The 13,741-nt window shown below is 35.5% G+C and overlaps 1 protein-coding gene across 4 annotated transcripts; it reads left to right on the top strand.

Annotated features, from left to right (window-relative positions):
* Window positions 1–44: 44 nt before the first annotated feature.
* Window positions 45–13,458, top strand: LOC145488200 (sorting nexin-30-like). 4 transcript variants are annotated; one of them, XM_081467008.1, is made up of 22 exons: window positions 45–79; window positions 428–666; window positions 3,833–3,927; window positions 4,482–4,535; window positions 5,697–5,769; window positions 6,065–6,145; window positions 6,274–6,339; window positions 6,632–6,696; window positions 6,868–6,933; window positions 7,075–7,165; window positions 7,496–7,634; window positions 7,762–7,811; window positions 8,141–8,191; window positions 8,493–8,609; window positions 8,990–9,068; window positions 9,184–9,257; window positions 9,352–9,402; window positions 9,605–9,673; window positions 10,143–10,223; window positions 10,825–10,884; window positions 11,326–11,478; window positions 11,834–13,458. In XM_081467008.1, the coding sequence occupies exons 2-22, from the start codon at window positions 571–573 to the stop codon at window positions 11,921–11,923; spliced, it is 1,701 nt and encodes a 566-aa protein (XP_081323134.1). In that variant the 5' UTR covers window positions 45–79; window positions 428–570; the 3' UTR covers window positions 11,924–13,458. The 4 variants fall into 4 exon arrangements, with proteins under 4 accessions (XP_081323134.1, XP_081323130.1, XP_081323132.1 ...); XM_081467004.1 differs by lacking the exon at window positions 45–79 and having other exon boundaries at window positions 106–666; XM_081467006.1 differs by lacking the exon at window positions 45–79 and having other exon boundaries at window positions 106–666; window positions 9,196–9,257.
* The last annotated feature ends 283 nt before the right edge of the window (window positions 13,459–13,741 follow it).

Genomic DNA, 13,741 nt, shown 5'->3' on the forward strand with positions numbered 1-13,741 from the left:
AGGAATTTCCGGTCATACAGCTGCATCATGGGTAGTTTCGTCTTGGCAATGAACGAAGATATTGAGAGTGTCTCATGAGGTGAGTAGTTTTAATCCCCTGACTTTTTTTCTGTTTACAAGTTCGGCCAATATCGCCAACTGCTCGAAAATATGAGATTCTGTGGTTTATTTGAACTCCACTGTTTTTGTCGCCGTTCGATCTTCGGGAAGAATGTTCTTTCCCGGCTTTTTCATCTCTATCGGAAATGTCTGAATGGACAGCTGGAGTGACAAAGCTTTTTAAATTATCATCTCTACAAAATGAGCTCAAAAGTTGTTTGTCGTAAGAGAAGTAAACGAAAAAGCCGACAACTGCAGGCACTGAGAGATTTCACAGCAGCGGATACGTGTTATAGTGATGGAGCAAATCCTCTGTCTTTTCACATAGGTGAAATCTTCACATTTCTGAGTCGCCGGGACAATTACTGGGTTAATGTGGAGAGAACTGTTCGGAAACACAACCCTTTGCTCAAGACGAAAGATTATTCTGCTATTGAGCGGGGTATTGTGCCACTGGACTACGTAATAGAGATGGAAACCAAACAGAATGAAGGAATGTCTTCTTTGCCCAATGAAGACGATTACCCGGCCCAGGATGGCGACGAAAGTCAAGACAACATCTTCAAGGTATTCAAAAATTTATGTGGTCGACTTTTGTAAGAGTTGCATGTTCCGTGACTTTTCCACTGGTGATCTGTATCGCCAATGTGATATTAAAACTATCTAAAGAATAAAGGAGAAGTTTACAGTCAAAATAGTTTAATTATTTTAATACGAAAATTTTCCGCAAATGGCCCGTTCTAGGACGAACCTTGTCAGAAGCATTCGACTATCGCTTTGCTCAATCCCTTTTCCGACGTAACCGCTCCGTAGATAAATTGTCAAATATAACGGTGGCTTAATCGCTATTTCTATTTTTGTTTGTAGAGATCCCCGGTCGATTACTATCGTTTCAATCCAGACTTGAGGAGTCTTAAGGAGCCAATTTAAAAATTCCTCATCTTATTAAGTTCGATTTCACAGTAGTCGGTTGGGTTTAAAAGGGATTCAGGAGCTTGTAAATAATGAATGCATTGTGGTTATGACTCTAAGTAAATATTATGATATTTTATATGTTGCATTGAATTTGTTAAACCACGAACTTCCAAAATCAAATTTTTGCTTACTCGAACATCCCCGGTTAAACCTTCCATATCCCACATAAGCTTTCATTACTAAAGAATTTGTTTTATAGACAATGTTTTGCCAAATAAATTCACACGAAATTTGACTTCTGGGATATTTAGTCTTCATGGAGTACAAATAATATATGCAAAATGAGTACAAATGTCCCACAATATTTGTACTGGAAACTTGTTTAACAGGTTATCTGTAAGACTCTTTTCCTTCTAAATAAGAATACAAAATACGGTTCCAGGTCAGGATTCGGGAAAATAATAATAATAATAATAATAATAATAATAATAATAATAATAATAATAATAATAATAAGTAAATATTATGATATTTTATATGTTGCATTGAATTTGTTAGTGCCCCAGGACCATGGTTTGGTCTTGGCCCTAAGGACTCTAAGCAAACATTACGTGAGGACGATAATAATAATAATAATAATAGTAATAATAATAATAATAATAATAAAATACTATTATCATCATCATAACATTAATTAACATATTCCATACAAATTGGTATATACAAGGTAAAAGTAAATAAAAGAAATAAACTATTAAAACCTATTTCAACAGTGTTTACATAATGGCTCCCTCCTGGGTTTCAACGTCAATATCGGTATATTACAAGGTAAAAGTAAATAAAAGAAATAAACTATTAAAACCTATTTCAACAGTGTTTACATAATGGCTCCCTCCTGGGTTTCAACATCAATATCAATGTTCTTAAAGTCACAAAAGGCTTTCCATCTAGCTCTTGAACCTCTTAGGCAGATTAGTGCGCATCTTAGTAAAGCGAAGGATGTCCTTACTCTTATCCAGGAGATTGTTTTAGCATAATGTTCTCCTTTCTTGATGGAGATCAGCTGCGCCAGTCTGGAATGGTATTGCAAGCACTCGTTTCCCATGCCGCCTGTTGACGTGAAAATAAGGGGTGTAAAAGTTCCTTGTTCGATATCCAAAACCCTCCTCGCGTAAAGGCGTTTCTTCTCGTTCTCATGATTGCAGTATATCTGTTGGAGCTCTAGGTCCCTATACGAATCAGCATTAGGGTGACAAACCCTCACATCAAAGAATGCTGATCGTTGGTTCTCCCAGAACCCGCGTGCATGAATATCTAATCTCGCATCTGGAGCTTGATTAGAACCTCTTCCCAGCTGTTCACCCGAGATGTCTTGCAGGACAGGCTCAATCTCAACATTGGTACAAACCATATTCAGGAGTTCAGCTTCTAAGTCCCTCAGCTCAATGTGACGTTGGGTAACAAACCCACCTCTCTTGCATATCATTGCGTGGTCCACTGTAAAAGCATCACCGCATACACAGGTGGAGGGGATATCATCAACCGGCCAATCGTAGCGCAGTTTGATTGCATCGCGGAACTCTCTCTTATTTAAATTGAAACCCATTTCACGAAGGGGGAGTACCATCAGCCAAACAGATGACCCTTTTTCCGCAGCAAGGTCAAGTGCCCATTGGACTTTCTGTGGGGCTACCCCTCTGATATGCTCTGCCCTGTCTTGGAGCACCGTTGCTCTCTCACTCCTCATTGCCTGTTGTAGTGGCTTGACCAAAGAATCATCCGGCATCTGATGGGATTGAGCCACGATCTGTTGGACCAGCGGGATGGTAACTTTGACGGAGGAGGATTGCTCAAGATTTGCGTCAAGACACGGGTTTGTCATGCCAAGCCCCCCTAGACGGACTGGCAGTGCTAGAATGTCCCTGTCCAGCCGAGTGCACCTATGCTCCGTAATAATAATAATAATAATAATAATAATAATAATAATAATAATAATAATAATAATAATAAAGATCTTTCAACAGGGAGCCCACTTCACATACATGTGGTTTTCAGTGGGGCCCTGCAAAAATAAAATTGCAAAAGCTAAAGAAATAGTAGATTAATAATAAAAACATTTGGATAGATCTAATACATTTTAGTTTGTGATATCAACGTGCATTTTACTTCTCATGTGTATTTTGACTCATCAAAATAAATTGCTAATACTAATATGCAAAATTATCTAATGAGATATATGTAATGAAGCCCAGCTCTCGCAATCCAGTCAGTCAGACGCTCAACTTACTGTTAACATATGACTACACACTACATAGGTTTAATCTTTTTTTAGCATTGTGTAGTTCCAGAAAATATCCATACATCCCCCACAGAAGGGATTTTCTACGAGACACTCCCACTCCTGAGCTGTAAATTCCAATTGAGCTTGATACATTTCTTTAAATGTATTGGTCTTAGAGAACCTCCACCCCGTAGAAAATTCCAGTCCCTTCTGTCGGGTGTGTATGGATATTTTATGGAACTGCACATTTACTGAAATATATTCTGTTGCCAGGGTATTCTAGAAAGAAAGCAGTTGATGTTTTTTGTTATTTGTTTGTTTGTTTGTTGCAGATAACACATGGAAGTATACAATGATTTTAAAACTGAAACTGGTTGGAAAAATTCTCACCCCAACCCTCTCTCCCTCGATATAAAACATCCTCAGTTATTTCCTGTTAATGAGCCTCATGAGTTTCTTCTGTTAGGAAAGTAAATGAATATTAAATTGATTTTATTAGTCACCTTATAATATGATACATGTACATGTGCCTTTTAGCTCAAGAGTGAGAGAGACCGACTGGCTGAGGAATTGGAACAACTGAAGAGAAAGCTTGATGAAGCATACAAGGAAAATGCCACACTTCATGAAAGGTTAGCCTTCAAGTACACTGTAGCTTTACATCACTGAGACAATTGGAAACCTTTGTTATATGAATGCCAAACAATAAAAGCTTTACAGTTAGTAATAATATAGAAGCAAGGACTGAACTGTACAGAACTAAGGTGTTTTGTGTGTCTGCTGAAGAGCACTACTTGTATGTTGAGAGGTGAACGTTGATAAATTGTAAATCTTGTAAATTTACCCTGGACTGAAGATGCTATATGGAGACTTGGATATATGTGTAAACCTGACTACTCTAAAATATAAAGTTTTTGTTGTTCATGTTTTAATAAAATTTAAAACCTTGTGGCACTTTTGAAGTAGGGGAGAGTCGTGAATGCAAGTGCAATAACCACGCATATAGACATGTACGAAAAAGGAACTTTTGCCAAATTTGCTCTTGCTTCACAACTGTGATTAAAACTTCATTCTTGAAGAATTGTACATGTATGAAAGATATTGAGTCTGTAGTTGCTGCTGCGACTGAAGATGTACCCTCTTTCAGTAAATAGTGATTTCCCTAACATTGCTGTTGATTTTCAAGGTCTGCACAGGAGTACAAGCACAATTTACAGCTTGTTCATCAGCTGTTACAACAGTAAGACATTTATAAACCACTTTAAACATGCCAAGCTGCAGTTATGCATTCAGCTGATGTCATTCGTGGTTAACAAAGTCTTATTGATTTAACCTCAGCTGATGAATCACGCTAACACTGCACAGTATTCATGACTTAGTATTAAGCTTATTATTGATAACAAGCTAAGAAATTAAAACATAAAATCGCTGATGACATTGATTTGAAGTAATTTGTCATTTAATAATTTATTTATAATAATCAAGTTATTATAATGATTAATTGATTTTTAAAATATTATTGTAATAATTATAATCAATTAATTAAAAGTAAATAATTCATGCAAGCAAAAATTATGGGTGAAAATTAACTTAATATTCATTAAAAAATGATTCATTTGTTGATATCTAGGGATCTTTCTAACCAAGTGATTTGTAATTAATGATTAATTATTCTGTCATGTTGTAACATGTACTCTTCAAGATTTTTTTCCATCAAACCAACACTCATGCCGGGAACTTGGTCTTCTAGGCTGATAATAGTTCAAGACAGTTATGAATTTCATTGGCAATATTTTCATCACACAAGTTGATTAACTAGATTTATTAGTTTTAAGTTTCCGGGATATGATCGGTATTCTAGACTTCGCCTTCCCCCCCCCTTTTTTTTCTCTGAAGTTAATACCGGTATATGTTATTATCAATATTAATTAATTTACTGCAACTTCGTTTCCACAATCAGTAGTTTCAAACCCTCACTTGTTCTCCTTTTAATTTACTAAATAATATAATTTTTAATAAATTGTTAACTTGTGCTCAGCTATATAACAGCATTGTGAGGGGGACTGTTTACAGAAAGAGGGACTACAGCTGGACTAAGTAATGAAATTATCTGTTAACAAGTTGTGTCGGTAGAAATCAGTAACTGGAATGTGTATATTGCTGAGAAAGCCTCATTGTTAGAAAGCAATACGGGGTATTTATTATTGATTTACTAATTAGTGACTGACTGTTTTTCTGACTGACTGACTTGCTTGCTTGCTTAATTACTATATTCTGCGTCATTGACTTGTCATTGAACAGTGCAAATAATTGTTAGTAATTTGTCTACTTGCTTGTCATGTGAATTTATTGAAAAAATTTTTCCTACTCATCATTAATTCAGTTGTCATTTGATTTTCAGGTATTATGCTGTTGGTGAAACTGTGGTATCCACTAAAGAGGAACTAGCAATTACACAGCAATCTTTGATAGAGGTATTGCCAGTAGTTGCATTTAACATCATCATCATCTTTCCCTTCTCTCCTTGAGGAGAATAGAGCCATCACTCTGTCTCCTCCAATCAACTTGGTCTTTTGCCAGCACCTCAGTCCCCCTCCACGTCTCGAATTCAAGATGTCCTCTCTCCTTGTTGACCATTCTCTGCCACGTCTCTCTTGGCCTTCTTCTGTTTGCCTTAGGGTGCCCATGGTAGTGCTAATATATAAATTTAGTGTATTATTCTCAATGTTGCTGTTTAATTGACATTTTCCCCTTGTCTCTCATTTGCAGGAGCAGGAGAGAAGTCGTCAATATCAAAAGCAACTAGAAGACATCAAGAGTCAAATTAATAAATCAGGCAATAAGTCAGCGGTATGTGTTGATCTCAGCTGTCAAGGCAGGGCAGATCTACCCTATACAATGTATATAAATTATTTTATATATCTTATTATATTTTTGCATAAATACTAAATCTAATTATTTGTTACTTCTGACTGCAGATTAAACTTTTGGACAAAATTATTCAAAAGGAAATCAAATCTCAACCAAATGGATTAATACAAAAGGCAAGATATAAATTATGTTAGTAGTGAATAAATATGATTATTGATTTATGTGCATGGAAGGCTTGGTGACCACATAAGCTAATAGTATATTTCGCTTATGAATGGAAAGGTCCAGGGTCGAATATTGAAAATATGCTTTCACTGTGTAATTGGGCAGTAATTCACTAATTGCAGTCCCAGTTGGCACACAAACCATGCAGTTTATGGTGACTTAAATAATGAATTAATTGCAATCATTATGGTAATTTATATATTACTTATAGTTAACATTAAAATTTTCATTAAATTACAGACAAGATCTGAAAGTTCATCTGGTGATTTAATGCTCTCTTGTGCACTCTGCCATGAAAAAATGAGGTGAGTTTAGTTTACTAACACTAAATTTTAATAATAGTTATTGTAAAGTTGTAAAATTAATGACACATTTGAAGGGCTAATAGCCTGACAATTTACATGCAGCTCAGCTTCTGTTATTGAACTTTTCACAAAGGATATCAATTGCTAAGCATGCAATCTCTGGCCTTGCAGGGTGGATGAACTTGCTACGCATTCCAAGGTGTGTTCATCAAAAGATAAAGGAAAACCACCAACAACGTAAGTCAGACAGTTTTTTAGAATATGCGGAATATATTAAATTAGTGCTTGTTGAGTTTGCTTTCCTTGAGTGCCTGATGATTTAGATTCTGATATGCATAAATTATATACATTGACACTGTAATTTTAATTTATTTTCAGTCCAACAACACCAGGCACAGAATTACTTCGTGTTACAGTGACATGTTCTGAAACGGATGAGAAAAATGCCACATTTAAAGTTGTAACAAAGGTGAGAAATTTGTCATAAGACTGGTACCATCACACACAATCGTTAACAGTCTTCACATTAGAAAGAATTCTTGATACACAAATGATTTAGGTCCAAGAAAAAATATGTAGCATTTTATGAGCCATGATTTCTTCTCAAGACTCATCTGACATTGCACAGACGTACAGACTGGATGCAAGCTCTGAGTATAGCATTGTTAGCTAGTTGCTAGAACTGAACTGAACTTAACAATTTTTCCTTCCAATTTAATTAATAAAATTAAATAACAAAAATATAATTACCACTTGCAATGAGTCACCAGAAACTGTTGTGCCATATTTTCACTTGCAGACGACTCAAGAAAACTTTAAGTTCTCCGACTACGAGGTTCACCGTAGTGAAGGTGATTTTGAGTGGCTTCAGTCAGCATTAGAGGAAGCTTGCCCTGAGAGAATCATCCCTCCTATGGTCTCACACTCTTCATTACATGGTACTACCTACAATAAATTATCAGAAAATTGGGAACTTTGTGCTGCATAGTCAAATTTGAAGTTTTGCCAGACTTGATAGGCCCATAAAAATAAAAGTTTTAAAAGAATTTATTCATTGATTTCCAGGAAAAATGAGGGAAGTTCAAAGATTTTTATCAAGAATTTGTGCTCACAAGGTAGGGGGACTCATTTAATTTGTTTAGATTAAAAAATTGTTAGGATCATTGATTCTGAGTTTTCCAATTCTACATGCAATGCTGCATGTGTATGTTGTAGGTCAAAGTGAAATTCAGGTTAAAATGAATTCAAATTCCTTTGTCTCTTAACCCTAATTACTCATGGATCATGAATAATTAGGGTTAGAAGACAAGGAGAATTGAGAAGCAAACTAGGTTCAAATCATTTTAGCCTGAATTTCATTTTTACCTACAACATGTACATTGCAATCAGAACACCGTCTACCCCTTGTAGTGAAATTTCATTTTACGTTTTTGTCTCATTTTAGGTTTTGAAAAAACATCATCTTCTGAACTTGTTTTTAACTGGTGAGGGTCAGGTAAGGCACTTCTTTTGATACAATTATCAGGCACAGATCTATATAGCCAGCATAAATTGACTGATTTCTGAAACAACAAATGCCAAACAAGCAAGTGTATCTTGAGAGATCCGGGGCCATGCTCCCCCAGGAATTGTTTTGGATTTCAACTCCCCAAAGTTCCCTTTCCTGGGTTTCTGAGTCATTCTGAAAATTCTGGGTGATTTCTGTAAAATGGTGGAAACTAGTATGGATCCACGCTTGATGATAAAAGTCTCTCTAATGATAAACTTAATCAGGATGCCTTGCACATTGCTTACAGGACATGCAAAGAGCTAAAGAGGACCTTGAAAAAAGAAAAAGAAAAGTCAATGCAACTGCTAATAAAGCTTTGAAGCAGGAACCCTGTGATCAGAATGCCCCTGTCATCAAGTGCCAGGTTAGTTACTTTTATTTATTGAGTTTGTCAAAATTTTGAAAAACTCAGAATCCATGGATCATGTTAAAACGAGCAATAATAGGTTATTGGAAGTGGTTTGATTATGCTATAGACAACCTGGAATACAACTTTGCAAGAGACTGGAATCCGTAACTTAGTACTGTTGTGGACGAAAAAAATTGGCTCAAGGATGGTTTAAAATTTACCAAAAAAATGATTCATGGGCCATTCATTTCAACTATGCCTAGAGCTGATTTAAACATTTCCTATTTTTTGATATTGATAGTTTTATGGTCCATCCCTGTTGACAGTATTCAACAGTGTTCATGCCATAAAGCTTACTTTGACAGTTGATTAACTTTGTGTTCATTCTATTACAGAGATACTTGGAGCAGTTTGCAGCAAATCTTGATGGCTTGATCACACACCTACAGGATTGTTTGAACAAGAACACAATAGGTACACAACAGCTGTGTTGACAGTATTTTATTTATAGGTGTCACATGTTTGATGGGTTGATTGACACATGTGCTTGTATGTCCATGTTAATTTACAAATAATAAAATTAATTAAGTATCATTTTCAGATGGTCCTGGTGTTTGGTTCAAATCCATGGCTGACTTTGAGCCTGCAGAAACATACTTGAAGGTACAGTGGTTACATGTTAAGACTGAGTTATAGGTTATTGTTGGAGTCCCAACCATGTGATCTTATTTTGATATCTTGTGCTCTGATTTTTCAGGTGGCTACAGCAGCCCTCAGTAAAATTTGTATTGAGTTGGAAAATAACCGAGTGAGTGGCTGAAAGACAATATTATTATTGATAATAATTTTTATTTGGTTATATTAAAAATAATAAAGCATGGACAGACAGATGGATAGACCGACTGTTTGATTGAAAAACTAACACATCAAAGCATATTCCAGTGATGTTATCTGTCTTTTTCATTTTTTGGGTAATAATTTAATATTTTGTTTTTATTTTGTAACTCTAGGAAACAGCAGAAGAAAAACTTATAGTGAATGATCTGAAGAGTGTCTACCACTATGTGAAGAGTGCTGGGGTATGTGGAAGAAAATGTTTTTGCTTGTCTTTTGCTAGTATCCTTTGAAACTACAGTACTGGCCAGGAAAATTTGTTGAAAAAATGACAAAATGCGGGAGGATGGGTTATACAATCATGTGGGTTAAAAACTCTTTTGTTAGTCCTGTATGTTAGTCCTAGCTCATCCAAATGTATATAGATCCCTACTTTTTATTTTAATGTTTAACAGTGACTGTTGTAAATAGATCCTTAATTTTAATTTTTAATTTTTAATGCTATAAATAGTTCCTTAATCTTAACTTTTAGGTGTCCCCAAGTAGTAAAGGGTTTCGCCCTCAGATATTTTACCTAGACCTGTTAATAAAGTTGTTGTTGGTGGTGGTGTCTGATGGATCAAGGGGATTATTTAGTACACATCTCTCACTGGTGACTTCAGGTGGCACAATGTGTGTTAAATACAAATTAAGACTCTCCCTTCAATTTTATAGGGACTTCTTCAAAGAGTGCAGGCTGCAGTAGAAACATTCTTATTCTGGGATGAGGAAGTTAGAGCTTATGAACAGAGGGAGGTTTGTGACCAACATTTAATTTCTTCATACATTACCAATAGCTTGGTGACCTGGTGAGATTGAGAAAATCATCAACTGAGGGAAACCGCTAAATTTTAATTCTCAGAACAGAACTATGTAGTGGTTGTTGTTAGCTGCAGGTTACCACATCGGATTCTGATTTTCAGAGTGGTCCAGAGTTAATGCTGGCTAGGCTCATTGTGTTGTGTTGTAGTGCAAGGTACTCTCACTCCGTATTTGCTTCTCTTTACCTGAATACCAACAAATTTTCACAGAATCCTGACAAGATGCTGTGCCGTCAGCTGCAATAAACTGGTAATACTGATGCTCCAGTCCGTTCATGCTATGAATACCAGAGTTAAGCAGTTGCATAATAAGCAGTCTACCTGTAGGCTTCTAGTCACATGTAAAAAAAAACATCACTTATTAAATAGTGGTCAGTGAATGGCTGTGAGCTTGATCTCTCAATGGCCAGGTCAGAGTAATGAGATGTCAGTTTGATATTCATGAGGAGCTCAAAGGCTGGCCTTTGCATTCATGGGAACCGTGATGACATCAGTCGTAACTCTGTAAAAGGAATGTATCATTTGATAAATTGCAGAAGCCATCTTCAGAAGACAGTGCAGATAATAGCAGTGATCAAACACAGAAGTGGGCTGTGGTGAGTACATGTAGTATCTTTGCCTTCAATTCTAAATCTTTTACATACTGAAATAAAGTTTATGTATGCACATGTACAAATCAAGATAGAAACTAAACAGTTACTCAAGTTTCATGCTTAAAGCGATCTTCAGACTGTGCCCTTAGCGGTGGTTGAAACAAAATTTAAACTGATTCGTGGAGGGCATGTGGAGCAATCCTGTATGTATGCACATGTAATATGTTATTAAGCGAAACTGGACTCACTTTCACAAAGGAGAGAAATCTGGATTGTGTACTAGATAATTTGCCAAAACTTGCCCTGGCTTGAAATCAACTGTCATTACGGAGAGTGATCATCACTATTATTAATTACGGGTTTGAAGCACCTGTCTGCACCTATAAACCAGACTTCTGATTTTCCTCTGTATTTAATTTTAGACCTACCTCGCTTTGATTTCAGGCAAATTCTAACTGTGCAGATGCCAAAACAAGCCTTGAATTCCTTTGCAAAGACTTGTCATCTGAGCTAGCACACTTTGACTGGAGAAAAGAAGTAGAATTACGTGAAATATTGACTGAATACTCGGCACTCAGATCGGAACACTTTGAAAAGGTATTGAAAGAATACATTAGCATTTATTTGAACACAATCATTATCTGCAGACAACCTGATATACTTACTATAGAGCAGTTTTCAATTGTCATAAAACCAAAACCAATGATTAGAAATACTTACCAATTAGACCACTCAGCCAATCTCAAACCAAAGTAAAACCTGAACCAATTGAAAATAATTTTGCCTGACTACTTTCAACACTAAAATTTAGATAACCACTCTCTCCTAGAAAGTTATTACAAAAACTACTGTTACACTAAGAAACAAAGAATAAAAAGAATAGCAAATTCATGCATGCTCATAAAACATTCTTGAGAGACTTTTGCCTTATAATAGTTCTCTTCATGTGTAGGTCCAGAGTAAATGGTTTGGTGTCAAACTCATGGTGGAAGCACCAATAGCTGCAGAGGTGCGAGCAATCAAGTGTATGGAGGAGTCCTGATAAACGAAAATGTAAAATGATAAAACCCAACTGACTTGTCTGGCATCCAGATTGATCTGAGTCCTCTTCACAAGTTCCATAATGGCAGAAGGGAATAAATAATAATAATAATAATAATAATAATAATAATAATAATAATAATAATAATAATAATAATAATTATGAAAATTATAATTGTAATAATATATGCAGTGCTCTTTTATCTAAAATAATTATAAATGTAAGTGTAAAAAAGCCCAAATGCAATAGAATAGCTAGCTAGGAACAGACATTTATTATGTTAAGTGATGGTAGAGTGTTAATGCAAACCAAACTTCAAATGAAATGACCTTGTTTTTAGTTCTTCCTTCCCAAATGGAGAAAAATAAAAATATTACCCTGAGGTAATTTCCTCTGTCTGATCTTGCAGAATAAGAATTTGCAAATAATTTTTAGCATTTAAATCAACTTCCAGAATTCTTAGTTTGGTAAACTACTGTTGTTTTACAGTGCAGAGCCATGCTTTGTCAATAAACATGGCTCTTGAATAGAACATAATCTTCTCTCTTATAACTGATAAGTAAAAAATATTGTCATGGTTTGTTATGATTTTTACTGTCATAGGTTTTAGACCTTTTCCTAGCAGGGCTGTAGCTAGAAGAAACTTCTGACTGAGGCAATGTCCATGAAAACGTTCTGACTGAGGCAATGTCCAAGGTTAAATTCTCTTCCTTGGTATTTAGGGTGTTTATGATGACTGTAAACAACAAAGAACAAAATGACTGAGGCAAGTGCCTTGGTTTGCCTGTTACAAGCTACAGCCCTGGTTAGTTGGTTAACATAGGCTGTATGTTTTTATCCTAACACAGCCCGTGTGTCCATTCGTAGGGGTAAGGAGTGAGAGAGAAGCTAAATACTCGGCAAGTTAGTTGTTGATACATGAAGTAGTTAAGAAATTGGGAATTATTTGTACCTACACTGTACAGTTTCAAATGAATTAAATGACCCGAATTTATATTAAATAATATATTTACTAGTACTGGTATTTTACATAATTTTAATTATTACATATAAAAATAAATACATGCTGCAGTTTTTCACAGTTCCATTAATTTAGTTTTTTAATCCATTGCTTGTTTTTAGATAGTTTGAAGTACTTTAAATTAGCTATAAAATTTAAAACAAGATATCATAGTTAAATTTTTGTAGTATTAATTTATATTAATTTTGTTAGAAAATTAATTGTACACTGCATTGTACAAGTGTAAATTCATCAACTGTCTCTTTTTTTTTTCTTGCGTGTCTCTGTACTTAGCAAGTCCATCACCAAATTAATCTGGAATGTATTGAATTCCAAGTCATCCCAGGGCAGGAAAAAACCTAGGTTAGATTGCCCGGGGCAAGTAAATTTTGCTCTTGGGCAAGTGAAAATGGAAGTTTAGTGGTCTGGTGGGCAAGTGAAATTAGCCTCAGTAGTCTTGTTAGTTGATAAGGCATAAACATTGTGCACCTATTGGGCAAATAATATTTTAGTGGAGGCAACTTAAGACTGAAGTGTACTGGCCCACTGGATTTCAATTTTTTTTTTCCTGCCCTGCATCTCATGATGATAATCATATCAACAAACAAGCAATAATTGCACGCTAATTGCTTTTTTGCTGCGTGATTGGCTGAGCAGTACAGAAAATCAAGAGAGAGGTGGCAAATAGTAAATTTATTTATCAGCATACCATGTGGCGTAAATATCACCATAGGCTCACAAAGTTTCATAATGAGAAATAAAAGCCCACAAAACATTAGCATCAATTTTTGTGATAACTAGTTATGATAAAGTGCTGC

Source organism: Orbicella franksi, chromosome 5 (genome assembly GCF_964199315.1).
Source record: "Orbicella franksi chromosome 5, jaOrbFran1.1, whole genome shotgun sequence".
Classification (NCBI taxonomy): domain Eukaryota; kingdom Metazoa; phylum Cnidaria; class Anthozoa; order Scleractinia; family Merulinidae; genus Orbicella; species Orbicella franksi.

Coding starts and splice junctions, on each gene's coding strand:
- LOC145488200 (XM_081467004.1), top strand. CDS start 301: ATGAGCTCAAAAGTTGTTTGTCGTAAGAGAAGTAAACGAAAAAGCCGA. Junction 3,928..4,481: donor AATGCCACACTTCATGAAAG/GTTAGCCTTCAA, acceptor TTGATTTTCAAG/GTCTGCACAGGAGTACAAGC. Junction 10,885..11,325: donor AAACACAGAAGTGGGCTGTG/GTGAGTACATGT, acceptor CTTTGATTTCAG/GCAAATTCTAACTGTGCAGA.